Source organism: Acomys minous, assembly GCF_964271855.1.
Source record: "Acomys minous genome assembly, chromosome: 2".
NCBI classification, from domain to species: domain Eukaryota; kingdom Metazoa; phylum Chordata; class Mammalia; order Rodentia; family Muridae; genus Acomys; species Acomys minous.
In genome coordinates this window covers 63,811,810-63,837,756 of record NC_140484.1, presented here as the reverse complement: position 1 = coordinate 63,837,756, position 25,947 = coordinate 63,811,810, and the positions used below count along the sequence as shown (strand labels likewise).

Genomic DNA, 25,947 nt, shown 5'->3' with positions numbered 1-25,947 from the left:
TGCAGTCTACATAAAAAAAAATATTAGTGTGTCTGAGCACAGGGATTAAAGGCCAAGTGACAGATTGAGGAATCTGTCAGTGTTAGGATATCTTCAGGAGACCTGGAGGATGGAGGCTTTTAAGGGCGGGCTCCTGTCTGCTGAGGCTTCTTCATGGACATATTTTCCATGCAGCCAGCCATCTTTCTGGGTTTTGTTTTTTTTTTGAAGAGGTAACATATTTATTTCTAATTTAATTAAAAACATATGAGAAATTTAAATTATATAAAAAACAAGATACAAATGTTTCCTATGTCATATCCTTTTTTTTTCTTTTAAAAAATTTACTATGTTTCTTTTTTTAACATACACATTTATATTATTACACCTGAGTAAAATAAACTACATACAGTAGAAAGAAGCATGAGATAATCAAGAATTATATAAATGTTACATTCATAGTGATTTGGCCATTTGTATTTGGCAAACTTGAAGTAAACATCTTTCCTATGTTATTGGGTCTAAATTTCTGAATGAAGATTAATATCTGTCATATTTCATCTCTATTAACTTAAAATATCTATCTTGATCTAAAAACATCTTAAACCCTAGTCTACTAAGCTTAATTGAAGAATTAAACTATCTCGTCTCCAAAGCCATCAGAGACTTGAGAAGGGATAAAACTTAAATACCTGGGTGAACCTGGAGTGCAGGTTAGCAGCTTCCAAAATGGAAAAATGACTGAGGCAGTTTACCACCTGTCTAATGCACATGATTTTTAATAGCAGTAAACCTAAGTCAAAATTAATACCTTTCAAATGAATTATCATAGGCTTTAAGGTTATCCATGGCTGGAGTCCCCCACTTCACAGTCTCTGAAATAGTATTCACTAGCCCATGGCTGACTTTGGCAATAAGACTGGGAAGCCGTAGCTTTTTTCCAAGTTATTTGAATTCACAACATCAATACCACTGTGAAGACAGCCCATCACACTCCGTTGAAAAGCATCCTTCCGTACGCCTTCACTTGAAGATCTCTTACACTTAATGTAAGGTGGGGGGGGGGACAGGGGGTCGAGGTACCAATATCAGAGACTTAAGATGCTCAATTCCGTATTTAAAGTTAGATACCCCGTGGATATTTTTGTAGCAATATTGGTGATTCAGAGAAGAAAAGGAAATATGATGATTCCGTTTACTACATCAGTGAGCCTCCACCACCTTTTTAGAAGAAGCACAATAAACGCACTCTAATTTTATCCTAGCCACAGAGCCCCACTGCCTGTTACCACAGTGTGGGCTGACAAGGAACACAAAAAACACACCTTTATAAATAAAAAACCAGCCCCACTCTATCAGCAAATGGACTGTCTCCAATTTATTGGGATGGGACCGTTTAATTCTGATTATGATAACAGGTCACAGTACACTAGCATATTGATCCTGGTATGTTCTGTAAAAACGAATGAAGGCGCGGAAATGAGAAGCTAGCCGAGGAGCCCTGATGCTGCGACCCTCACTGATGCACGGCAGAGTTGCCAGGCGTCTGTGCAAATGCTCTACCTCAGACTGGAGGCTGGTAAATCTAGAATCGACTGGGTTCCGATGCACTTACCGTTCAGCCACTCCTTTTTTATAGAAAACATTACATGCCTCAGTCAAGTTTGATAAGCAGCATATTTAAGGAGCCGAGGCTTCATCGTCGTCGTCGTCTGCCTGGGTGTGACAGCTAAGCTTACACACGGAAGCAGAGAAAGCATGTCATTTTCATACAGTAGAACCCACGGTCCAGTACTTTCTGATTGGGGAAATGGCGAACCATTTGAAATGTCTCTGTGTATGCTTGCCATTGTTAGGATAAATCAGGCTTCTTTAAGTTCTCTCTACTTTCCCAGTAATATTCCACATACGTATATGTTCCAGTATCATGTCTCAATTAAGATGTTTGGTTCTCTTTTATACCTCAACTTCTTGTCACACATCACACATGCTGGTCACACCCTTGATCTTTGGTACCCGACTCTGTTTTTCCTCGGAAAGGACTGCCTGGAAATGCTGTCTCAGGCTAATTGCAAGAGATCTCTCAAAGCGAAGGAGCCCTTTCTGTAAAGAACAGAGTCATCACTGCAGGCTAGTAGCCAAAGGTGGTCATTTCACGGCAAAAGTAGTTTTCTTGAGGCTCCCTGTTGAAAAAAAAAAAAAAAAGGAAATCTCTTTCTTCAGTGGAACCGTCTCTGTTTCTGAAAAGCCTTGAACTTCTTAAGCCTGAAAATCAAAAAGTGGCATTTATCTGGGAGGAGAGCACAAGGAGATCTGAAAGACTGAGCAGCTCATGAAGGCCGAGGTCGCTGGGAGGCTGCCAAGCAAGAAGCAGCCCCGGCTCCTCCTGCCCCATCTTCCGTTTGTGCAGCGGGATGAAAGCGAGGCCCTGAGCACTGCATCATGATAAGGACGGGAGAGTCCAGGCCAGCTTGGAGGCTCCCCCATAGGCCTTGCTTTCTGCTTCTCCAGAGCCCGCCATTAGCTGCCACTGCCACAGTAGCATGTCACATGCCCCATGTCAGTGTCCCATGTCTGTTGTTGTGGTTAAACCATGTCACTACTTTGCTGGACAAAGCCCAAGGAAGCAGTTGATTGGGTACCATCCAGTTCACTCTCTTCTGACATGCTGAGCTCTCCCAGGCTCCATCTATTTGAGGCTCAATTGCTTGCTTCCCTGGGGGGTATAGCTCACTGGTAGAGGGCTTGCCTGGCATGCAGGAAACCCTGGGTTCGATCCTCGGCACTGCATAAAATCTGGCGTCATAGCATGGTATCTATAATCCTAATACTTAGGAGGTAGAGGCAGGGGGATCAGAAGTTCTTCCTTGGTTATACACTGACTTTGAAGCCAGCCTGGGCTACATGAGACCCAATTTTCAAGCAGGTGACAAACACCAAACAAGTTTTTAATGTGCAAAAGGCAACATGTTCGTTTCATGCTTACCTCCAAGCCTTGATATAGCAGTCCCTGAGGGAGGAGGCCTACTCTCACCTGGCTGCCGTTCTCATAAGAACCTTGTCATCATGAGGAACCTGGGGATTGCTGCTGAGAACTGGGTTCGACATCTTTAAAGGGAGCCCGGAGGCCCTCACATCTGTGCTAAAGTGTGCTTGCTTTCTGCGTTGAGTTCAGTCGCCCATTTCCCTCTAGCTCGTCCTACTTGTTCAGGGTACCACAGGATCCTCTTAGATGTGAGTGTCACTTGACTGTCAGGGAAGGAGATGAGGAAACATACTTACCATTGTGAAGGTCTTTATTTCCAGTCCGGTCACCCCTAGAAACATGCTGGGAATTTCTCAGTCCCTAGAATTTAGAGATTTTTTTTTTTAAGTCTGGGTGTGAGAGCCAGTCAGTCAACTCTGATGTTCATAGTGTCCACTCAGCTGCTCCAGGGAGCATAGAGGGTGAGCCTGGAGATGGCCATCTAAAGGCAACTGCTCGTCTGCTTCTGGATTCTTCTGCTTTGCTTCCAATAATCCTGTCAGAACTGGACATCTGTCACAAAGTGGTGGCGAAGTGGCACCATGGATGTTTTCACATAGCCCGGAACGCTAACCTAGCAAATTAAATGTTATCGATTCCCTCCCAGGAATCAGCACTCTGTTTCACATATTGCTTGCTTATTTCTCTTTCCGTTATTCCTTGATTCCGTTTCCTACAGTTGGCTTGACTTCCCTTCTGTGCCTCTCACTCCTGCTATTGAAATACAAGCATCCAAGCCAGGTGTGGTGGCACATGCCTTTAATCCCTCACTCAAGGAGGCAGAAGCAGGTGTATCTCTGTGGGTTTGAGGCCAGCCTGGTCTACAAAGGGAGCCCAGGACAGCCAAGGCTAAACAGAGAAACCCTGTCTCAGAAAGGAAGGAAAGAAAGAAAGACAGACAGACACTCATTCAGGCCCCATTAACCAGGTAAAGAAGCAAAGGTTCCCTCTGAGGCTAGGAGTCATCAGACATCTGTATGAGCTCACGGACAGCATCTCTGAAATGAAATCAGGTTTCAAAGGCAGAGGGTAACCATCTTATGGTGATCCCTAAGATGGAGATGTGACCGAGACCCACAGTGTCAAATGGAATGTCTGCGGTGCTAATTATTTACGCTTCCTCTGTTTAATTATAGTTTGAAAATGAGATCATCACTAAGCTGGATCATGAAGTGGAAGGAGGCAGAGGAGACGAGCAGTACAAAGTGTTATTTGATAAAATGTAAGTGTTGATTCACGGTGGGATTTATGTCAGGAGAGAGACAGAGAGACTTGTAATTAGACTACAATGAACTTTGTAGCCCAGAAATAATTAAAATGTGTTAATAATGGGAAATATTTTCAACCGCGCCTCAAGTTTCTTTCTTGGGGTGTGATTAACAAGGTGTATGTAATTATTTTTCAGCCTCCTGGAGCACTGCAGGAAGCATAAATACCTCGCCAAGACAGGCGAAACTTTTGTGAGGCTGGTGGTGAGGCTGATGGAGAGGCTCCTGGACTACAGGACCATCATGCATGACGAGAACAAAGAAAATCGCATGAGCTGCACAGTCAACGTGCTGGTGAGCGCAAAGTTAATTAGGCCTTCCATCTTCACAGCGTGCTGCATGCAGATGGGGCCAGGGCATCGAGGAGCCCTGAGGACAGCTGGCCATAGAACACCGCACAGCGCAGCCCAGCTCCCCACGCCAGGGTCCTCTGGTTCAGGGGAAGGAAGGACAAAGATTTCCCTGTGTATCTGCTCTCAGCCAGGCCCAGAGCTCAGCTCCCTTCTGAATGTTTTCACAATGTCCCTGCTGTGGCTGAGGGTGGCAAGCCATCTCGTTTCATAACCAAGGAAGCACCTTGTGAATTTCAGATATGAAGGCTTTACTTCTATTAATATCAGAGTCATGTACTACAGCGAGTGTCCTGAATGGTAGCATCCAAAAGATGGATTGATTCTTACTCCTAAGAATATGGCCCTCTTTGGAAAAAGGAGGAGTCTCTGCAGATGAGAGATAGCTCTGTTGGTAAAATGCTTGCCTTACTAACCTGAAGACCTAAGTTCAACCCTCCAAAGCTCACATAAAAATAATTCTCACATGATGGCTTATAGTCCCAGCACTGGTGAAACAAAGACAGTTGGGAAGTGGTATTTCTGGGCCTCAGTGGACAGCCGGCATATCCTGCTTGTTAATGAGAGAGTCTATCTCAAAACAAGCAAAAACAAACAAACAGCAAGGTGCACAGCAGCCGAGGAATGACTGGCAGCTGAGCTTATCCTCTCCCTCGAGCTCACACCGGCGTGTGAGCGCACACACTTGCACACTGCAGCTTGAGTTGAGATGCCTAGGAGGAAGAGGGTTGAATCCATTCACAGGAGTTCTCTCTTACAAGTGGAAAGAGGAGGCTGGGCATGGTGGGCGGTGCACTTGGTAAGTGGAGGCACAAGGATCCTGAGAGTTCAAGGCCAGCCTCAGCTCTTTGAGACCAGCGTAGGCCATGTGAGACTTTGTTTCAATGCACCAACCCCCAAAAGGGAAAGCAGACAGAGACGAGGAGCCAGGTAAACAGGGGACAGCAATTGGGGTGATGAAGACACAGTCCGCAGAACTCCAGGAATCTATGGAAGTCAGAACTGGCAAGCAACGAGTCTCCCACAGAGCCTTCACAGGGGATGAACAAGGCCCTACTGACTCCCATGACTTCAGAACCGCATGACTGTGAGGATGTGTTTGCGTTGTCTGAAGCCGCCCAGTTTATGGCCCTTTGTTAGAGCACCATGGGGCACCCGTGTAGGACAGCACAGATGAAAGGTGGCTGGGTGAATTTGGTTATCATTAACCTTGTGTGTTCCTAGTACGATGTCAATGCAGTTAGGTCTGTAGACAACCTTCCCGGTTGTATTTCTTCCTTAAGACGCAGCCAGGAAAAGCAGGAGGGCAGCTGTGCTTTTAGAAAGCTTGATGACTCACAAGCTCAAGTCCAATCCTGTGCTTCTCTATACAGATGTTGCTTGCAGAGCTCTCTCATTCTTCCTGCGCTGTGACTCTCCATAAGGAGCCATGATGGCTGACTCCTGGCCATAGAGGGCTCGCCTCTGCTTCCCTCAGCTGTCTCTAGGCAGAAAGGCAAGACAGGAGTATTCCTCACATGCTTGTCTTCACTGCTCTCCCCAGTCCCTGGCCTTATGATTTCAGGCCGTGACCCAGTCACTGAGCAGCTCGCAAGCGCTTAGCCCTCACTTCCACATCTGCCATTCGTGTGCCCAGCAAGTGCTCTGAGGTCACTGGAATGGACTTCCGTGCCCGGAGGAATGAGATGCAGCATTCATTCTTTATAAAGTTCCCAAAGGGGTTGCAGGGCTTGGTGCAGTGAGTAATGCCACTTACTGTTAAGCATGAGACCCTGAGTTTGCAGCCCATTATCAACAAAAAGTCAGGACAAGTGGCATGTGTGTCTATAACTGCAGCACTGTGAGGGATGGGCATAGCCCCAGGTTCAGTGAGAGGCCCTGTCTCAATGGGCGAGGATAGAGAACAGCAAACGTGGCATCCTCCTCGGGCCTCTGAACACACACACACACACACACACACACACACACACACACACACACACACACACCACTTATGCATGCATTAAGAAAAATCGGAAGGGAGAGATAGTTGATGGGTAAGAGTGAATATTTCTGCAAAGGCCCTGAGTCCAGTTCTCAGCATCTGTATCAGGCACTGCAGAGATTCCTGTGAGTCCAGCACTAGGGGATCCCATGCCCTCTTCTGACCTCCAGTGACACTCATGCATTGACACAGACATACATACATTCGTAGAAATAAACAGTAAAGCAAGGGCCATTTTGCTCTCTGCTTCCCGTAACATCAGTGTAGTCTCTGTCTTGCCATGAGGAACATCTGAAAGCTCCCCTTGCATTTACAGCTCCCGTATGCTGTCTGGGCAAACTGTTAAGGCTGATGACCACTATTTCTCATAATGAGTTTTCCCTTCTGTAAGCATGGGGACCTATGACATCTGCCAGCTGTGGAAAGAGCTTGGGAATTGTCACTCCCTTCTCAGCAATGAGAAAGCCGAACAAACTGAAAGACTAACAGTTCTAACATCCTCCTTCTTAGACAAACAAGTGCCTCAGCTGGAGAGGCAGGAAGATCCACAAAGTCACAGCTGCTAGAGCTGAAAGCCAGGATAGTAGAAACCCTGGCTGGACATCGCATTCCTTTCAGCACAAAACAGCCAGATTAAACACAAAGAACATAACTGAAGGGACAGAGAAGCCATCGGAGCCAGACATGGACAGGACAGAGGTTTTATAGTTATTGGTGCGGGCATTTCAAACAGCTGCGGGGGCTAGGGAGATGTTCAGTCAGTAACGAGTTTGAGGATGTATATTGGAGCCCCAGAACTCATGAAAACAAAACTGGGTGTGGTTGCACACGGCTATAATCCCAGCTCTGGGGAGGTGGAGCGCAAGAGCCAGGCCAGAGAGAGTCCCTGCCTCAAAAGCAGGAGAGGCAAGTTCTTCAGCAGATTGCCTGCTGCCATATCTGACAACCCGTGTTCACTCCCCAGGACCCACATAATGTGTCACTCAAGTTATCCTATCCACCTTCACACATGTGTCATGGTGTATAAGTGTGCCATTGCACACATACGCACATAGGTATATTCACACATATGCACATAATAAACAAACAAGCAATAAATAAATATTTTTTAAAATAGATGATGCCTGCAGAACAACACCTGAAGTCCTCTGGCCTCTACATGTACATATACAGATGTGCACACGCACATGGGCTCAAACATACATTCACATACAAAAAGATTAAAACAACTGAGGGCTCTAATGAGAAAGAAGGCGATATGCAAGAGCAGATGGGTGATGTGTGCAGAAGCCAAGAATCAGAAAGAAATTCCAGAAACAAAAGCACCTTCACACAGTGAACTATCCCTTGCAGAACTTGTCCATCACTGGGCCATGACCAGGGAAGAATTAGTGAGGTTAAAAATCTAAGTAGGTGCTGCACCCTTAAAGGAAATGGACTCTCCCTCTTCTGGCAGCTGTCAGTTGCCAACAGCTCCTCGGCGGGGTGGGAGTTCAGGCCCACCTCCCTTCCTTGCTTGGGTTGGGTCTGGCTAGAATTTCTGCAGGCCTCATGCGTGCTGCCACAATTGCTGTGAGCTCAAATGTCCAGCTGCTCTTCTATTTCCAGAAAACACCATTTTTCTGAGGTAATCTACTACCTCTGGTCCTGTAAGAGTTTGGTGCCTACAAACCAACCACACTCCAATGTGGCACACGTCCAGGAGTATCTGGGCAATACAAATTGGACCTGGTGGGTTTAAAATAATTTTAGACACAGGGTTGGGAGGGTGGAGTGAGGGTGAGTCTGGGAGGAGTCAGACGGGGTGAATATAATCAAAATACATTGTATATAATTCTCAAAGAACATACAAGAGAGAGAGAGACAGACACAGAAAGACAGAGGCAGAGAGAGACAGAGACAGAGAAAATACCATTAAAAGTTCTTCAATCGACTTGATACCCTATGAGCATATACAGGGGGAGGAGGCCCCTCTCAGTCACAGTCATAGGGGAGGGGAGTAAGGGGAAAATGGGAGGGAGGAAGGAATGGGAGGATACAAGGGATGAGATAACAATTGAGATGTAATATGAATAAATTAATAATATATATATATATATATATATATATATATATATATATATATATATATATATATTAAAGTTCTTCAAAAAGAGCCAAGTGCAGTAGCACACGCCTATAATCCCAGCACTCAGGGAGGCAGAGGCAGGTGGATCTTTGTGAGTTCGAGGCCAGCCTGGTCTATAAAGTGAAGCTAGGACAGCCAAGGCTACACCAAGAAACCCTGTCTTAAAAAACAAAACAAAAAACACCAAAAGAGACAAAAAAAATTTTTTTAAAGAAATGTAAATATGTAAATAGGCTTACACCTGGCTTGCCATGACTGAGGTCTGTCCCTGATGTCTGTCCACCTGCCTCTTTCTGTTCATCTGTAGACTGTCTTGCTGAGATGGCCTTCGCCTTTAGGCACAGGGAAGCACCTGGCCTTGATTTCAAGGTCTTTGTGGAGTCTTACCTCTGTCCTAAGGGATGAACCTTCTTGGTGCCAGTGAGACTGACAAGAAGTACAAAGTGACATTTTCCTGTGGGGGAAAAATAGTATGGAGACCTTTTCAAAATTATCCCCTACTGGATGTGATTTTAGCACACACTCTGTGATCCTTAAGGGGATCTGTGAGACTGCTTAGCATCTAGAAGGAAGACATATTAATAGATTCTGATGACTAATACTTCAGTGTGTTTTTTAAACAAGATCTCTGCTTGCGGGGTGGGGTGGGGGTGGCATAAGACCTGGTAGAGAGATGGCACCATGCTGCACTTGGCTTCTTATCACCTGCAGCCACAGCTGGCAAACAGGCTTCTGGAATGACACCTGCAGTCATGCTTATGACACTGGCATGCCTTTCTCCTTTACTTGGAGGCTGACGCGGTACCCACCCACTGTTGCTGTAGTCAGCGCTAGCTCCTGGTGGGTGCCACCTAGAAGTCCCGAGGTGACCTCACACTATTAACTCTTTCACCTGGAAGCAGCCTGTGTCCTTCCCTGAAGAGTGATGCATTAGTCATTCGCCATCCCTAGGGGTAATAGGATGGATCCCACCCATTGGAGCACTTCCATGTGGAATGTAAATCTGTGGGAGTGAGACACAAGAAACTAGATATTATACGTGTGAGAATCCTGTCTCTAGGGCTGGAGAGGTGGCTGAGTGGGTAGGAGCACATCCTGCTATTGTACAAACTCACACAAACACACACACAATTTAAAATATATATATGTGTGTGTGTGTGTGTGTATGTGTGTGTTTCTGTATATATATATATATATTCCTATTTCCAAACACTCACTGTCAAGCTCACATATAGAGATATATAGTCTATATAACTATGTATAATATTACATATTATCTTAATATATTTATTATATATTCAACTCTAGAGAGATTTTGAAGTCCAAAACAGAGAACAGACCTCAGCAAGGGCAGAAGATAAAGGGCAGCTTATGCCTCTGAGATGGGAGTGAGGGTCACAGAGACTATCACTGTAAAAATGTAGGAGAATCCATCACTCCCTACAGAAAACCTTATGTCCACCGGGGGCTGAGGGAAGGGGAAACTCAGGGGCGGGGTGGGGTGGGGGGCATGTGGGAGGGAGGTCTGCTTCAACACTGCTCAGAGCAATGACAACAGCCCCTCATGAAACAGTCAGTGTGGCAGTGTTATGTAACTAATGCATCTTTACCTTTAACTACATATGGTTAATAATTTGAACATGTAAGGACAAGAATGTCCCCACGCTTCTCTGTGTCACACAAAGGCTGCCCACAGCACGCTGAAGTCATATTTATGGTGCCTTTCCTTACTCCCAATGTTGGCTCGCTTATTCACATGAGACTAACTACAATGATTAAGAGACTATGCTTTCAGCCAGAACCTTGAGTTTACTTAAGACAGGTGACTTTCAAATGACCGACAAATTGAGATGTGATCATTACAAAAGCAAAAGTCAAGTACAGTGTGAGGTGCTCAGCGCTCAGATGAATTAAGAGCTCTACTCTAGGGGCTGGAGAGATGGCTCAGAGGTTAAGGGCACTGACTGCTCTTCCAAAGGTCCTGAGTTCAATTCCCAACAGTCACATGGTGGCTCACAGCTAGCTACACTGAGATCTGATGCCTTCCTCTGACCTGCAGGCACACATGCAGGCAGAACACTGGATGTGCCAACTGTAACTGAGCCATCGATTTGCGACATGGGACCATTTTGATGAGTTGTTTTAATGTTTGTTTTTGCTTTGTCTGTCTTTGTATTGTGTTACATAATGGAGGTTTTTTTTTTTTTAAACAATGCCATGGCTTAATTTTTCAGAATTTCTACAAAGAAATTGAAAGAGAAGAAATGTATATAAGGTACGTGTGTGTGTGTGTGTGTGTGTGTGTGTGTGTGTGTGTGTGTTACTCTGGTGGCCCCTCTGTGTGTGCACTGTGATCTCTGAGATGTATACAAGGTAGGTGTGTGCCAAGCTGACCAGCACACTGTGTATGTTATAGTCACTGTGATGTGTACGTAAGGTATGTATGTGCTGAGCTAACGGGCACCCTCGGTGTGCCTGGTACCCACTGTGAGATGTATATAAGGGACACATGTGCCATGCTGACCAGCACTCTGTGTGTCTGTTGTAATCATCTTACATGTATATAAGGTATGCAGGTGCCAAGCGAGCTAGCACCCTCTATGTACACACTGCCACCCTAGTAAGTCATGTGACTAAATGAGAAACTTGGTTATAAAGTTTCCAGAAGTAGACAGTATAATTTTGCAGTCTACTCTTACTTTGACTACTACTCTAGTCCCACATGCCTGTGTCTTTCTCTCGCAAAAATGAAAAAAAAATGTCTTGTGTGACCAGCTGGACTTGGGTCATTGTTTGCTTTTCAGATATACTGTGGACATAGGACATAGGCCACTGATGGAGCACTTACCTAGCTTGGCGAGGATCTGAGTTTGATCTCCAGCTTCATTGGGCTGTCAAGGCACTTGATTAGAGTGACACACTATATTTCTTGGTCACTGTTCAAGTTATGTGGTCACTAATTAGCAAGGTGACAGACCACTTCAGTGAACAAGGTTAGCTTGTCATCTGTGTGACAGAAAGCTTGACTGTGTGTTAGCTACACAGAGTGTACTTGTGTCATTTTGGATTTCTTTTTTTTTTCATTTTTTTTCCTTTAAAACATACCGTATGAATATAATAAACTTAGGAAAACAACCAGCTTCTTTGATCCAAAATGTGTTGAGGTGTGCAGTAAAGAGCGTCCCTTTCTTCCTACAGCACAGACATTCCTTTGATCGCCTTTGCTGTCATCCTCAAGTTTTTTTTTTATCTTGTGGATTTAGATCTTTATGGAGTGTGTGTGTTCGTGTGTGTGTGTGTGTGTGTGTGTGTGTGTATTTTGACTCAAAAGAAATGCACATTCTAGATTGTCTAATCTCATCTCAAATGTTTGAGGAATAAAACTAGAAGAGATGAAATAAATAAAGGAAACTTGCAATGAAATTCTTACCTTTATATATATATATATCCTCATTTTTCCTACAAAGATGACTTAAAATTATATATTTGTATATGTATATGCCAATATATGCTTTTATTTATATATTATGGTATATATGTGTGTGTGAATATATATTATTACTATTACATTTATTCTTGTCAGTTTCTTAGTGATTTCTGCACTGTCTTCAAGGCATTATGAATTATGAACATAGTAAAAAGAAAGTATAGCCATGAGTTACTGTCGAATGTCGAATTTAGCACCTGCAGTCCTCAACACAAATTACCTAGTGACTCTTTAAGAATGCAGTCCTCTTTCTTCACCAGGTACTTATATAAGCTCTGCGACCTGCACAAAGAATGTGACAACTACACAGAAGCGGCTTACACCTTGCTTCTCCACGCGAAGCTTCTAAAGGTAATAAAAATCACAGCGCACGTCTATGCGGCTCTTATAAATTCTGAGGCTTATTCCAAATTTTACTTTTCCACAACAAATTTCAGTAAACCACTGGCATAATATTTTATGAATATTGGCTACAGCCAGTGACATAAACAGAAATATTCAAGAAGGGCTCTGATTGCAGATTTGGCCCAGCTGATTGCCGACTTAACAAGGTGTCAAGTTTGCAAACCTTCAGTGGGCTGCGAAGCGACTGTGAGTCATGGTGTGCAATTCTTCGCTTTGCTGACAGGACTAAGGATGGAGAACAGCATCGATAATAAGGAATGACCCTGGTAGAGCAGCCGAGAGGAAGGATAAGTCATCCTTCTCCTCACATTGGCAGAGGCAGGAAGCAGACCCGGACACCAGCGTTGGCTGTCTGAGTCTTTAAAGAGTGTTGCTAATGAGAAGCAGCATGAGAGCCTCCAACTCTGGGAGGCTCCTTTATCACTCAGCTCCCTCTAAGACATCAGCCTTTTGCTTGTGCTGATGCCTTTTTGTTCTTTCCCGTGGCCAATTCCAGAAGAGTTAGTAATACAGAGTAGGTCCTCATAAAATAACTACAGCAGGTAGGTGAGCAGATGGATGGGTGGATTAGTGAGGAAACGGATGGATGTGAGAAGCAAAGTGGAGGAAGAGAGAAGGCTAGATGCGTGGGTGGGTGAATGTTGGATGGTAGACAAGTGGAGGGATTGAGCAGTGATGGATGGATGGATAGATGCAGGCTAGGAAGATGCATGGGTAGATGGAAGGTTGAATGGACAGGTGAATGGATGGAGAAACTGCTATGCCACTTCAAGTTTTATATCTCAGAATCTTAGCAAGTCTTTGATTACTATCACATGAAATTCTCATTTTAAGAAAAAAAAATCAGAAAATTATGCACTAGATTAACAAGAACCTTTAGAGCACTTAGTCAATGAATCTTGTTTCCGAACCTAGGGTAGGTAACCTTCCAAACAGCAAAAGTGGAGTGAGAAATAGACTCACAAGAGAAAATTATGTTAAAACTGTGCATTAGAAGATGCCTGTTGGGTCGTGGGAGTCAAGGAGGATAGTGTTACAGAGTTAAATCCCAGGCAGATGCCTTCAGTCCCTGTCCTCATCCTGAAACCAGCACGGGTGTGTGCGCACGCACGCACACACACACACACACACACACACACACACACACACACACACCCCTGAGATGAGCAGGGTTCTGGCAGGCAGAAGGCAAATAGTTGGCTTACTCTTACTCCCTCTCCACAATCCTGTAGGCTGTGTGCCTAAGGACCCCTCCTGTCTTGTGGCCACTTAAAGCTTTCACATTTTTGAAGATAGAGATTTGGGGGAGTGCATCTGTAAAGAGCCATTTCCTTTGTAAAGTCCAATGTCTGTATTTATTAGAAATCCAAGTGTTAGTAACAGGATCATTTTCAAAATGTGAAGATCTTATTATTCACACCAGGGAATTTAAAACAGCTTGACAGACTGCTCATACTCTTAAACATAAACCTTGTAAGTCTGTATAGATGTAAAATATATATGTGTGTGCTTGCATGTGTATGCATAAGCATACCATTTGCTTAATCTTTGGATATATTGAGGACAGATGGGTTTGTCACAGGCTCTGTGATAGCTTGTTCCACCGCCTGGATCAGTAGTCTCAATTGCTTCATCTCTTCCACTGGGCTCCAAATTTTCCAATTAAGTAGTAAATGAAACATAATCTGCCTCTATATTGTTTATATTATTGCATTTTGTGATTTTTCCCCTAAATATGTTTGATATTGTTATCAATGCAAACTCATGCTGGTTAATCAACTTACTACACAGGACGGTCTGTATTGCTTTTGATTAACTAAAAAGATTCTTAGATGCAATCCTTTTTTTACTATATTTTTTTAATCGAAAATGAGAATAACTAAAAGCACAAGTATTTAGCTTAGCAGTGAATTTACTCATCTTCAGGTTTCCATGGGAAAACTCCCTCTTCCTGATTCCAGATGTTTCTTTTATAGTCTAAAACAAAACAAAACAAAACAAAACAAAAAAACCAAGACTGAACCTTTTTGTTCTTATAGTTATGTTAGAATCACCAAAGTCTTAAGTTTACATCCACATGTCTACCTCTCAAATAACCAACTGTGTGACACAAACTCAGGTTAAGGAATCTCTCAGTTCTGCTTGCAGATGGAATCTTGTAAGTCCACCTTTAACTTGAGCATCTTGTGGACCATATAAAGGTCCTTCTGCTCCTACCCGACAGTTCTAGGGCTAGGGAACTGAACTCAGGCTTGCAGAGTTCAGCTTGAGGTAGCCAAGGCCCTTGACTTTGGGAAGGACATGTGCCTGAAAGCAAGCCTCTGATGGTGTATCACCACCTTCACAGGAGCCTGACTCCTCAAACCAGATCATCTTTGTCCTATGTCACAGCACCACCCAGGCGCTTGCCCTGGTCCCCTTGTCTGTCATGCTCCTAACAAGTGTCACCATAGCTGATCTCATAGTTTAACAACAGCACTAAGTTCACTAAGACATCCCGCACTTCCACCTGAAATTATTTGGGAACCACGCCCTGGGAGTTAATTGCTTCTTTGTAAGCCCCTTACTGTCCTGTCTTAACACAGGATCACATTGCAGCTCACAGGTCCACCTGAGAAGCTCATGCATGCTGCACTCTCCTCTGAGCCTCCCAGGCCACTCCATGCAGAGTCACACCCGATACCCTTAGATGCCTATGAAATCTTCTTCAGGGCTATTATATCCCATAATGCACTTGTGTGATGACAGTCTCTGGGTGGCTCAGCGCTCTTATGGGTAAGGCTTCTGACCTCTCTTTGACCCGTAGGCACATGCGAGGGCCTCAAGAAGCATCTGTTCATTGTTCCTAAAGTCTATACAAACACTGGTTTGCTAAGTGAACATTGAGGGCTTCACATGCTTTGCCTGTCATATGGCCCTAGCCATGGTGCCTCTTCAATTTACACAAAACTGGCCAGAACTTCCACAAACGCTGATGGAGACTGTGCCAGGCAGCAGGCCTACAGCTGGTGGTGCAGAGACCTCTCTCCTTCCTTAAGGATCTTGGTAGACTATGGAGTTCTCTTCTGGATGACCTATGATCCACACACATTGTCTGTTAAGATGTTGAGTGACTTCTGACCAAGGAGTGAGGCCTCTCATGGCCCACCGAAAACAGTCACCTCTAGTACACCTGGCTACCAGGAAGCTGTTTGTAAGCTTTGGTGCCCAGGCAAGTCTGGCTCTGCCATCTCATCTGCCTTTCTTCTTGGGCTCTCCAGGGACATGCCCCTGGCATTCCCAAGCCTGGGCAGTCTGACAGTAGCACTGGGTCCCTAGAATCACATTCTTAGGAATACTCAATGCCTGGCTTGGTGCTCAGTGACATTACTGAACATGCCCCTGCCTCAGCATTGTTCATTCCTCGTTTTTGCCACAGTGGTCAGAGGACGTGTGTGCAGCCCACCTCACTCAGCGGGATGGGTTCCAGGCGACAACACAAGGACAGCTGAAAGAGCAGCTCTACCAAGAAATCATCCACTACTTTGACAAAGGCAAGGTAAGACACACACCATCTGTTGGTCTCTTTCTTACACATGACCTGCTGCAGCGCTGGAAGCACAATTCTTAACACATGTTTGCAGAACCAGAACTATATTACGTATTGTGTAAGGAGGTGTTTTGTGTATGTTCCTCCAGCTTGTGCCTATAAGAAATCTTTTTATTTTTTATTTTTTTTAAATCAATAGCTCTTTTGGATGTTCTGTGGATAGTAAAGCCTGAGAGAATGGCTTGGACATGTCTGTGTGCTTGGAGCTGGTGTATGCCTTTGTCATCTTGCATTTTTCGGTTGTCACTGAAAAAAATATTAACCCTGTGACAAGACAAGCTTTGTTCCACTTTGGCAGTTTGTAGATTAATTGGCTTAAGTAAATGATACATTCAGTTGACTGTTAAGGGAAAGCTGCCATCGTTTTAATCAGCTGTCTTACACTTCATCACTGTCCTTGTGGTCAGATGCCTAGCCACTATACAAACTAGCCCCTGTGGCTTAAGAAATTCATAAAACTAAGGTGACCCCCAAGCTCCTTCTGGGGTTGGTAAGTCATGTCAAGGCTATTCTGCACAAATCCAGCAAGACTCCCACCAAAACAAGCTTCTGACAGAATGCTTCGAACAATAGAAACATGTCACCTTTCAGTGCCTGGAGCTCTAAGCCTGGAGTCCAGGTGTGTATGAGCGCATGCTCCCTGGAGGCCTTCCAGGCTTATGTGCTTTGTGCCTGTGCCTTATGGCAGACGTGGTGATGGTGGGCTGTCACTGGTACTTGCTCCCTTGCTGACCCATCACCCACTTGTCTGGGTCCTCCATGTCCTCACGGTATGCCTGTGTCCATTCCTTCTTCTACAAGGACACCAGGCAGTCCCTGGCAGGGAGCCCACCCTGCTCCGTAGAACTGAAACTATGCCTAAAATGCCTGTTTCCATATGAAGCTCCTACTCATAGGTACAGGGCCTTAGGACTGCACGTATCATCCTGGATATGCATTTCTGCCCATAGCAGCACCTGTGTTGCACAGAAGGACGCTGTCCCTTGGTTGTCATTCACAGGAACTAAACCCTGTTAAAGGTGACTATTTAGTAGACTTTCTGTGAGCATAAGCTCAGGACTTTCTCTGTATCTGAAGTGATTGTTTGCCTCGTTTTTGAATGGTGTGTGTGTGTGTGTGTGTGTTGCTGAGAATTGAACCCAGGACCTCCCAGGTGCTGAGCAAGTCTTCTGCCACTGAGGTACGGTGCCCTTTCCTTCTGTTAGCCTTTTCATTTCAAAAGACCATCTCACTAAGCTTCCCAGGCTGTCTTTGAACTTGTAATCCTCCTGCCTCGGCGTTCTGAGCAGCAACGATGACAGGCCTATGCTACCTGTCATTCTTGACACTGGGAAAAGTCCAGATTCCTCAGCCAGGCCATTTGGAAGGTAGATTCCATGTGGCCCTGTGGTAGACTGGCGGGATGTAGAGACAGGAAGCCTTCACCATTGGGCCCCTGCTCATGCTCCTTCAGTTGGCCAGGAACTTTTCGTTCCTCAGCAAATCACTAGAGAAACACAGCGGATACAGCCTGAAGCTTTGTGGGTTTGTGGTATGCTGGGGGAAGGGCAACCAGGTGCTGTGAAGTACAAGTCGAGATCTGAGTCAGGAAGGCCAAGAAAAGCAGGGTTCCACTAAGTCTGAGGAGCATGTGCCTCCGAGGTCTACCATAATCAGACTTTCTGTGAGAATCACAGATCCGAAGGACCTTAGACCTTGCAGTTTCTCTGGCTTCATCTCCCTGTCTTGCCCCTCCACCTAACTCTGTGTTCTAGCCACACTTGTTGGAGTCTGGAATATTCCAGCCTCCCTGCTCTACCTAGTAGCTGTCTATTGTTCACCCCAGAGCCATTTCCACCTCAGCCTAAATGCTACCTCCTCCTCACCCTTGAGCCAGCCCCCGTCTGCCTTTGGAGTACTTACTTTAATTTGCTACAGGAGGTTTCCGTGCATGCTTCTGTAGTGGCTGACTGAAGGCTATGAGCACTGGAAACAGATGCCTCATTTGTTTATTCTCCCAGCATGCCTAGTGGTCAGAGTAGTGTACCTACTGCATGCCTGCTGAATGGTGACTAGATGACCAAACAACGTTTAGCAGCACTTTCTTCCTTGAGAATGGCTTGTTTCCAATAGCACCATGGGCCTCAGGAATGAGAGACACAAGACAAATTTGTTTGTTTGCTTGTTTTTAATGAAAGATGATAGCCTGATAACGTTTTCTATAAAAATAATAGTTCATCTTTAAAAAGTCACATGAAGGAGCAAAAATGAATGCAGTCAGTTTAAAGCGTGGGTATCCAACTGCAATCTGCCAGGATATCCAACTATCTTGAGTGAGGACCAGTGTCACTAGAAAGCTCGTGGCTGAGTGGAGCTGTGCTTTCCATAATGCGCAAGGAATCCCTAGTACAGAGAATATTCTGGAAAGAAAGAAAGAAAGAGAAAGAAGCCTTATGAAAAAGCGAGGGGAAGAAGAAAAGGACCTGGAGGTAACAGGAGCTTCACAAAAAGACCAACAGAGCCAACTAACCAGGTCCCAGAGAGGCTTGCTGAGACTGAAGCACCAACCAAAGACCGTGCACATGTAGACCTAGGCCCTCTACACAGATGTAGCCAATTGGCAGCTCAGGCTTCCTGTGGGTCCTCTAGTAAGGGGAGTGGGAGCTGTCTCCGATATGGACTCTCTTGCCAGCTTTTCGATTACTTCCCCCTGGTGGACTACCTCGCCAGATCACAGGGGAAGAGGACATGCTCAGTTCTGATATGGCTTGATGAGCTGGGGTGGATTGGAAGGGGCTCCTCTTTTCTGAGAAATAGGGGAAGGGAGAAGGAGGGTGGGACTGGGAGGTGAGGAGGGATAGGGTTGCAAAGTGAATTTAAAAAAATAATGAGGAGAGAGAGAGAGAGAGAGAGAGAGAGAGAGAGAGAGAGAGAGAGAGAGAGAGAGAGGAGCCATGTGACAAAATAGTATAGACAAAAAAGGAAAGCCAGTGGAAGGACTGTCCTCAGATGTCCCCATGTTGTAGAAACAAAAAGAAGACCATGGTGACGTGATCCGTTGGCTGACCTTGAGTCAGAGTGAGCTTGGGAGGGCTGTGTTCCCAGCTGCCATTCCAATTGTATTGATAAAACAACAAGATTGGAAAGCCATTTCAGAGTGCCCGTGACATTTCCACCAGAATGTTAAGTAGTAGCCGCGCTGCCCATCCACACAAAACTACAGTGCAGGTGCTGGTGAGAACTCCTGAGCACAGGGCGAACAGTGCCTGGGTAATGAGCTGGCAGCAAAGGGTCCATCTTCAAATCAGCGAGCAGGATGTGTTTTAGGAAGCCATTATCTTGTATGCAGGCTGGGATGGCTCAGAGTATTCTGGAGGTTTCACTTGGAACTCCCCAGCGTTCCAAACAACCCTGGCCCACTTCTGTTCACACACTCTGTGGCTGTGTCCCTGAACTAAGCCCAGGCAAGCTGAACTTCTGCTCAGGTAGATGCAACCAAGGAAGGAGTAGGAGGGAAATGCTTCTGCCCTTGTCATCTGCTGGGGCAAATTAACAAGGTCATATAGACCGCCTAGGGCTGTGCAAGTACCTAGGAGGACAGGACAGCATGAGGGGAACCTGGTCCCACCATGCCCCCACAGCATTTGATCACTGAGGGGAGTTATAGATAAGTGTGTTCAGGGCACATAAAGTGGTTAATCTGTGTACATGTGAGTGCAGTCACCCATTTGGGCTCATGTCGCAGCCCTCAGAGAGGTCCTCCTCTATTACTGTCCATCTATTTGTTTTTATTTTTATTTTTTGAGATGGGGTGTTCCCCATGAACCTAGAGATCCTTGATTGGCTAGAATGTGTGGCCAGAAAGCCCTGGAGTCCACCTGTCTCTGCCTCTCCAGTTCTGGGGTTATGGATACACACCACAGCACCTGACTTTTTCGGTGGGTGTTAGGGGTCCAAAAACAGGTCTTGGTGCTTGCCCAGCAAGCACTTTACCCACTGAGCCATCTTGCCATCCCTAGAGCTGTTAATCTTGGCTTTGCCCAAGTGACACGTGTACTAAGAAAAGTGTCCATCTAATGGGGTCGCTCTTCAAAGCTACAGATACAAGAGCTGCTATCTAAGAGAACTTGGCTCTGGTGTTCATCCTGGCTTCTCTGTGGTTGAGTATCATTCTTCTTCTGTTTGGAGAGATCTTGGATGGCAGGACTTCATAGGAAAAGTGCTTCACAATGAGTCCCAATGTCCTGTGAGAGTAGGGGTGGGGGGGTGGAGGGGGAGATGCTGCTAGTTTGACATACATACTATTCAAGATTTTGACTCACTTTCATTTGGGGAATAAGTCTGCTCTACAGGCTAGCATGCTTAGTACTCATTTAGAACCAACATCCTTCATGCCTATTGTCCTGATTGGGTTGAGTCTGTTGTTGTAGCTCTGTTTCAGTCAACTTGACACAGGCCAGAGTCATATGAAAAGAGGGTAACTTAATTGAGAAAATGTCTCCATAAGATTGGGCTGTAGTCAAACCTGTGGGGAATTGATGATTGATATGGAAGGACCCTGCCCGCTGTGGGTGGTACCGTCCTTGGGTGAGTGGTCCTGTGCTGTATAAGAAAGCAAATAGACCCCACCTCCCTTTCGCCCTCAACCCCAGATTCAGGTGGGAGAGGAGAGCTGTCCTTGCCCTTCACCTGCTGCAGCACCCAATGGAGCAGGCCCTGCACCTCACCTGGGTAGCATAGTAGAGCTGACCCTAATGACAGCAATTCATGTGAGCCACCCCCGAGAGTGAGAGCTGGCCGTGCAGTTTTGTCTGTGTGTGGCAACATGGGCAAGAGAAAGAAGTTCTCCCCACCCTCACCCCTTGCCACCTATGAGAAAGCCAGCCGACACTCCTCTTAATTCCTCGGAGCATTGTACTAGTTGCTTTGCTCTCTGCTTTGAATAAGAACCTAGCAACTAGCAACTTAACAGAGGAAGTGGCTTATGACGCCCTATGGCTTAAGGTAGAACAACATCCAACATGGCAGGAAGGCACAGCAGCAGCATAAGGAGGCCGGTCATACTACATCTACGACACCTAGTCAGGGAACAGAGGGCAGACAGGACGTAGAGCTGAGCCACCAAGCCTCAAGGCTCACACCCAGTGATTGACTTCCCCAAGCACTTCATAAAGACTTGTTCACTTTTTCCAAAACAGCGCCGCCATCTGGAGATCACATGAGCCTGTAGGGGACTGTATTTCTCAGGGCCCTCTAGACCAGAGGTTTTGAAAACCTTCCTAATGCTGCGGCCTTTTAATACAGCTCTTCGTGGTGTGGTGATGACCAACCATAATATTTTCATAACTGTAATTTTGCTACTGTTATGAGTCATAATATAAATATCTGCTGTGCAGGATATCTGATATGCAACCCCCAAAGGGTCCCAACCCACGGGTTGAGAACCCTTGCTCTAGAAAAACAGAGCCAATAGAATGAAGGCATATTATTAGGGGGCTTATTAGATTGGCTTCAGGATATGTCCAGGGTAGTCCAACAATGCTCTTCTCAAACCAGGGAGGCTGAGAACCTAGTAGTTGCTCAGCAAACAAGGCTCAATACCTAAAACAAAACAGAACAAAAACCCCACTGATCTCCAGTCTACGTTGGAAGCCCAGAGAAACTGGTTCTAGCACTGGGGAAGGAATCAGCAGCAGGGAGGCAACAGGATAGGTGAGCTCACCAGTGAGACTGAGGATCAATGGCCTGACACATTTAGGGCGGGGCGTCTCACACCGATGAAGGCTTCCTCACAGACATGCTCGCAGGCCAGCCTGATGTAGACCATCAGTCTGCGGAGGCCAGAGGACAACTTGTAGGAGTGATTCTCTTTTCCCATGTTCCAGTGTTGAACTCTTGCCCCTGCCGCCAGAACTGTGTCACTGCCTCACCCCAAGCCCCCCAAAAATCTTACTCTTTTGCAAGTGAGTCCCCTCTATCCCCTGCTGGAACAGCAAACACCTCCAGGGAGGTCTCAGAAGCATCACTCCTCTTCCCCCCACGTGACACACTGTCTGAAGCATCGAGGCCCCATCACTCCCCCGACGAGAGTCCTGCCTGTGCGTGGTATTAGCGTTCTCCATCCTGAATCTCATATTAACTTCGCTCCAGGACAGCACTCAGCACAGTAGAGGTTGCTAATGGGACAAAGGCGGGTCTTTGCAAGGGAAGGGCTGGCCATCACTATGCACTGTCCTGTTTGTCTGATAAAAACTGCTGCCTTCAGTCTGAATGGTGGCAGCAGCTTATTGAGTGGGTGAGCAGACAAGCACGCAGGAGGCCCGGACACAGATGCGATTTGCCAATTGCGCTCTCATGGCCAGGCTCATGTCTGAGTGTGTGTGTGTGCGTGCATGCATATAACCATTCAAACCTCAAGCTTGCTTGATCTTGCACTTAGAAGTGCTTTTTTAAAAAAATGTTATTACATGTACCATTTGTATGTATATGTGTATATAAACAACAAATAAAATTAAATTAAAATATTTTAAACATAATTTTTAATAGGATGATAAGATGGAAGCCCAATGATGCCACAGTCTCAGCCTGGCATAGGTCAGGCACACCTCTATAGGTACAGTTCCTAACTTTTGGCCTGGTTTTCTTTGCACTTAAGGAAATCTTCACTCAGCTTACTATGGGGACGTGGTGTAAACCCTTGAGCTGTTGGGACTAAGGGTGGTAGCCTGGAGGAAATAGGGCCCGCAGCATCCCAGGCAGTGTGGCTTGGAACGCTGTGTTGATGGAGGGCCAGGCCCAAGGCCCCATTCTCCGGTCTACAGCGCCGTCCCCTATGCAGGGAAGCCCTAACAGAAGGCTCACACTGATGCTGGACTTGAATTCTGAAACAGCCTCTCTCTCTCTCTCTCTCTCTCTCTCTCTCTCTCTCTCTCTCTCTCTCTCTATCTCTCTCCACCTTTGCGCCATGACACCCGCAAGGCCAACGGGAGTTTTTGCCCTTTTATATTGGGCACATTCACCGGTAACACATGACCTGTTAGTTGTCTGTATTTCTCCCATACAAAATCACTCTTCTATTTTTGCCTTTCTTCCATTCTCTAAAGTTTTGAGTGACTTTCAGCCTAGCTGTTGGCATCTTAATCTTCTCCTTTCTCTCCACAAAATGTCATTTCCGTGCACTCTCGTTTTCATTCTCCCAACATTTCTTCCTTCCTCGGCCCAACAATCACTGCAGACTCCTTTCCTGTTCCATTTTTACCCTGACCTGGGTCTCTCCCTGCAAAAGCCGCCTCTGTTTGGCTTTATCTGGGAGGCGAGCGTTCTTTTCTGAAGCTGCTCCAAATTGTCTGTCTTATTGTGTTTGGCTGAGGCCTAGTAATTTTCAATGAAGCCCTTAATCCAAGTACCTCACCGAAAATTACCAGGCTTCTCTGAGGAGGGTGAGAGTTGAAAATAGCAGGCATGCCATTGGGAGAATTTAGAGTATGGATGCCGACCTAGCCCAGGTAGCTGTGGCTCTCAGTCTCTCAAGTCCAGACCCTGAAGTCCCACTAACGATGACTACAATGCGTAACTTACTACCAGTGATGTGTGGAGCCCTGCAGTTATTTTAAACTGGAGTCCTGCCTCTCCTTTAGAAGAAGATCCCGTTCATGAAGTTCACACTTTGCCTTGTGCCAAACTTGGGGGGGTGGGGGGGCGGGGAACAAAACAAAACGCAAGCAGCCTGCCTCATTCTTGTGAGCTGTAAATAGGGATTTGGAGATGGGTTTCCGTTTTTGGTGAGATGGTTGGATTTTTTTGTTTCTAAGTAGGGTGATGTTTTTCACATCCTGTGACGTTCCATTTTGGAAGGCTGTGGGTAAGCCTTGTGGAACCCCGTCATAAATTCATTCTGAGGCTTTGCAAGATCTCGGTGTGAGCTGGAGTCTGTCTCCTCAAACCAAACCTGTGTGTGTGTACTGAGGTCTCAAGTTCTTTGGGATTTAACACTATTTAAGGGAACTATTTTTTCTGAGAGCATCAGGGCCAAGAACAGTGTTGTCGCACTTTAGTCCATAGGATGACAAAGAAGTTTCTCCGCTAACAAGCTTACTGCAGGCCGCGGGCCACTCTGCACCCTGATGTATACAGACATAGGCAGAGTTGGCCTCCGGGGACTCATGGCTAGCATCAGAGTTCCCTAAGAGTGGATAAATAGCAAAGCTTTCCTTGAGCATGTCACACAGGTGGACATGGTTAGGCCTGCCTCACAGGTGCGAGTGGTCCCTTGTGCGGATTTGGAGACTAGAAGGCTGTGCACCGAGTGTGAAGGCCCTCCTGCTGGTCCTGGGCCACTTGGTTCCTCTGGTGCAGAGGGACCTCAAAGAGAGCTATGGCCTCTTCCACAACATTGATCCTCATCCATTAAACAGCAGAGAGCTGTGTGGGACTCTGGAAATTCAGGAGGTAATTGAGTGTGACTCCCCGATAACTGCCAGGGAAAACGGATGAGCAGTGGAAAAATGGCTGAAAGTCAAGCTTCATATACAACACCTCTGCTAGGGAGCTGGTCACAGCCAGTAAGTGCACTAAACCAGAGTCACCCATGGCAGTCCCTGTGAGTCAGCCATGTTAAGGATGAAGGAACTTCTGTCCCTGAATGACACCTGTCTTTTAATCTGTTGCCACACTCCACCACCCTGGAGAGTCTGCATCCCAGTCATCCACTTCATGTTTGCCTGTGAGCAATCAATACCTGATATATTCTCTGCCACCACCGTGTGTGTGTGTGTGTGTGTGTGTGTGTGTGTGTGTGTGTGTGTGTGTGATGTTTTTCTCTGTTGCTTTTCTCCCTTTTTCTCAGGAGACAAGATCTCCCACGGAACTTCGAGATAGACAGTTGTTTGAGCCCATGCCAGACTTTTTTGCGTGAGGGCTGGGGATTTGAACTCAGCTCCTCCTGCTCGCCCGTCAAGTGTTCTGCTGTCGCCCAGGTCCCCTACTTGGCTTTCCATGTGGGTTCTGGGAATTGAACACACGTTGTCTTGTTTCCGTAGCTGCCACCCTCTTTCCCCCATGGAGCCATCTCCCCCATCGTCCTCTGCTGCCACTGTCTTGACACCGAAAAGGCATTTTATCAGAAAGGAAAGATTTCGGTGTGTAGATCTTGAAGAAACGGGAGCTCCTGAAACCGGGAAGACAGGAAAGATTGCCATCTTAGGAAAGGGAGGAGCAGAGGCCAGACGCGCCCCCCACCCCCACCCCCAGCCCCCGCAGATGGTAGCCCACAGCTCCCCAGGTGCCATAAACTGGATTAAGGACCTCAGATCAGAAAATAAAGTTGTCTGCGAGTCCAGGCATTCATCTGGGGGCTGTTCAAGCCTGCTAAGCCTGTAGCTCTTGTAAGAATGGAGCTGAGCCCAGGGTTCAGTCACTAAAGGTCAAACTGATTCTTTCTCTGAGACAATCTAAATCTAGATCGTATTGAATCTGCTTCCTCTGTGGTGCTGAAATATTTTCCAAGGCATTCGTGTTGGAAGTATGAACTGCCCACATTCCCTGTAGAGCCCTGGTCCAATTAAAAACAGATGAAAATCTGCCCAGTGTGGAATCCTTTAATGCAAGTGGAGGGGCATGTTGGGGAGGGGGGGGTGGGCGTTGTGTATTTATAGAAAATCTGATAGGAAACACAACCATGAGACCTCAGGGTGAGCAGGATAAGATATTTACTTGAGACCTATATTTCTCTTAAAAACAATTACTCGGCAATGT

At 46.0% G+C, this 25,947-nt stretch overlaps 1 protein-coding gene across 2 annotated transcripts in view; it reads left to right on the top strand.

Moving 5' to 3' along the window:
* Window positions 1–25,947, top strand: part of DOCK1 (dedicator of cytokinesis 1) — a 502,641-nt gene that overhangs the window by 434,958 nt on the left and 41,736 nt on the right. For both annotated transcript variants that reach the window (XM_084751055.1, XM_084751054.1), the window contains exons 34-38: window positions 4,141–4,226; window positions 4,410–4,566; window positions 10,969–11,009; window positions 12,482–12,572; window positions 16,045–16,164. In XM_084751055.1, the coding sequence (XP_084607181.1) occupies window positions 4,141–4,226; window positions 4,410–4,566; window positions 10,969–11,009; window positions 12,482–12,572; window positions 16,045–16,164 (495 nt within the window). The remainder of the gene's footprint in view (window positions 1–4,140; window positions 4,227–4,409; window positions 4,567–10,968; window positions 11,010–12,481; window positions 12,573–16,044; window positions 16,165–25,947) is intronic.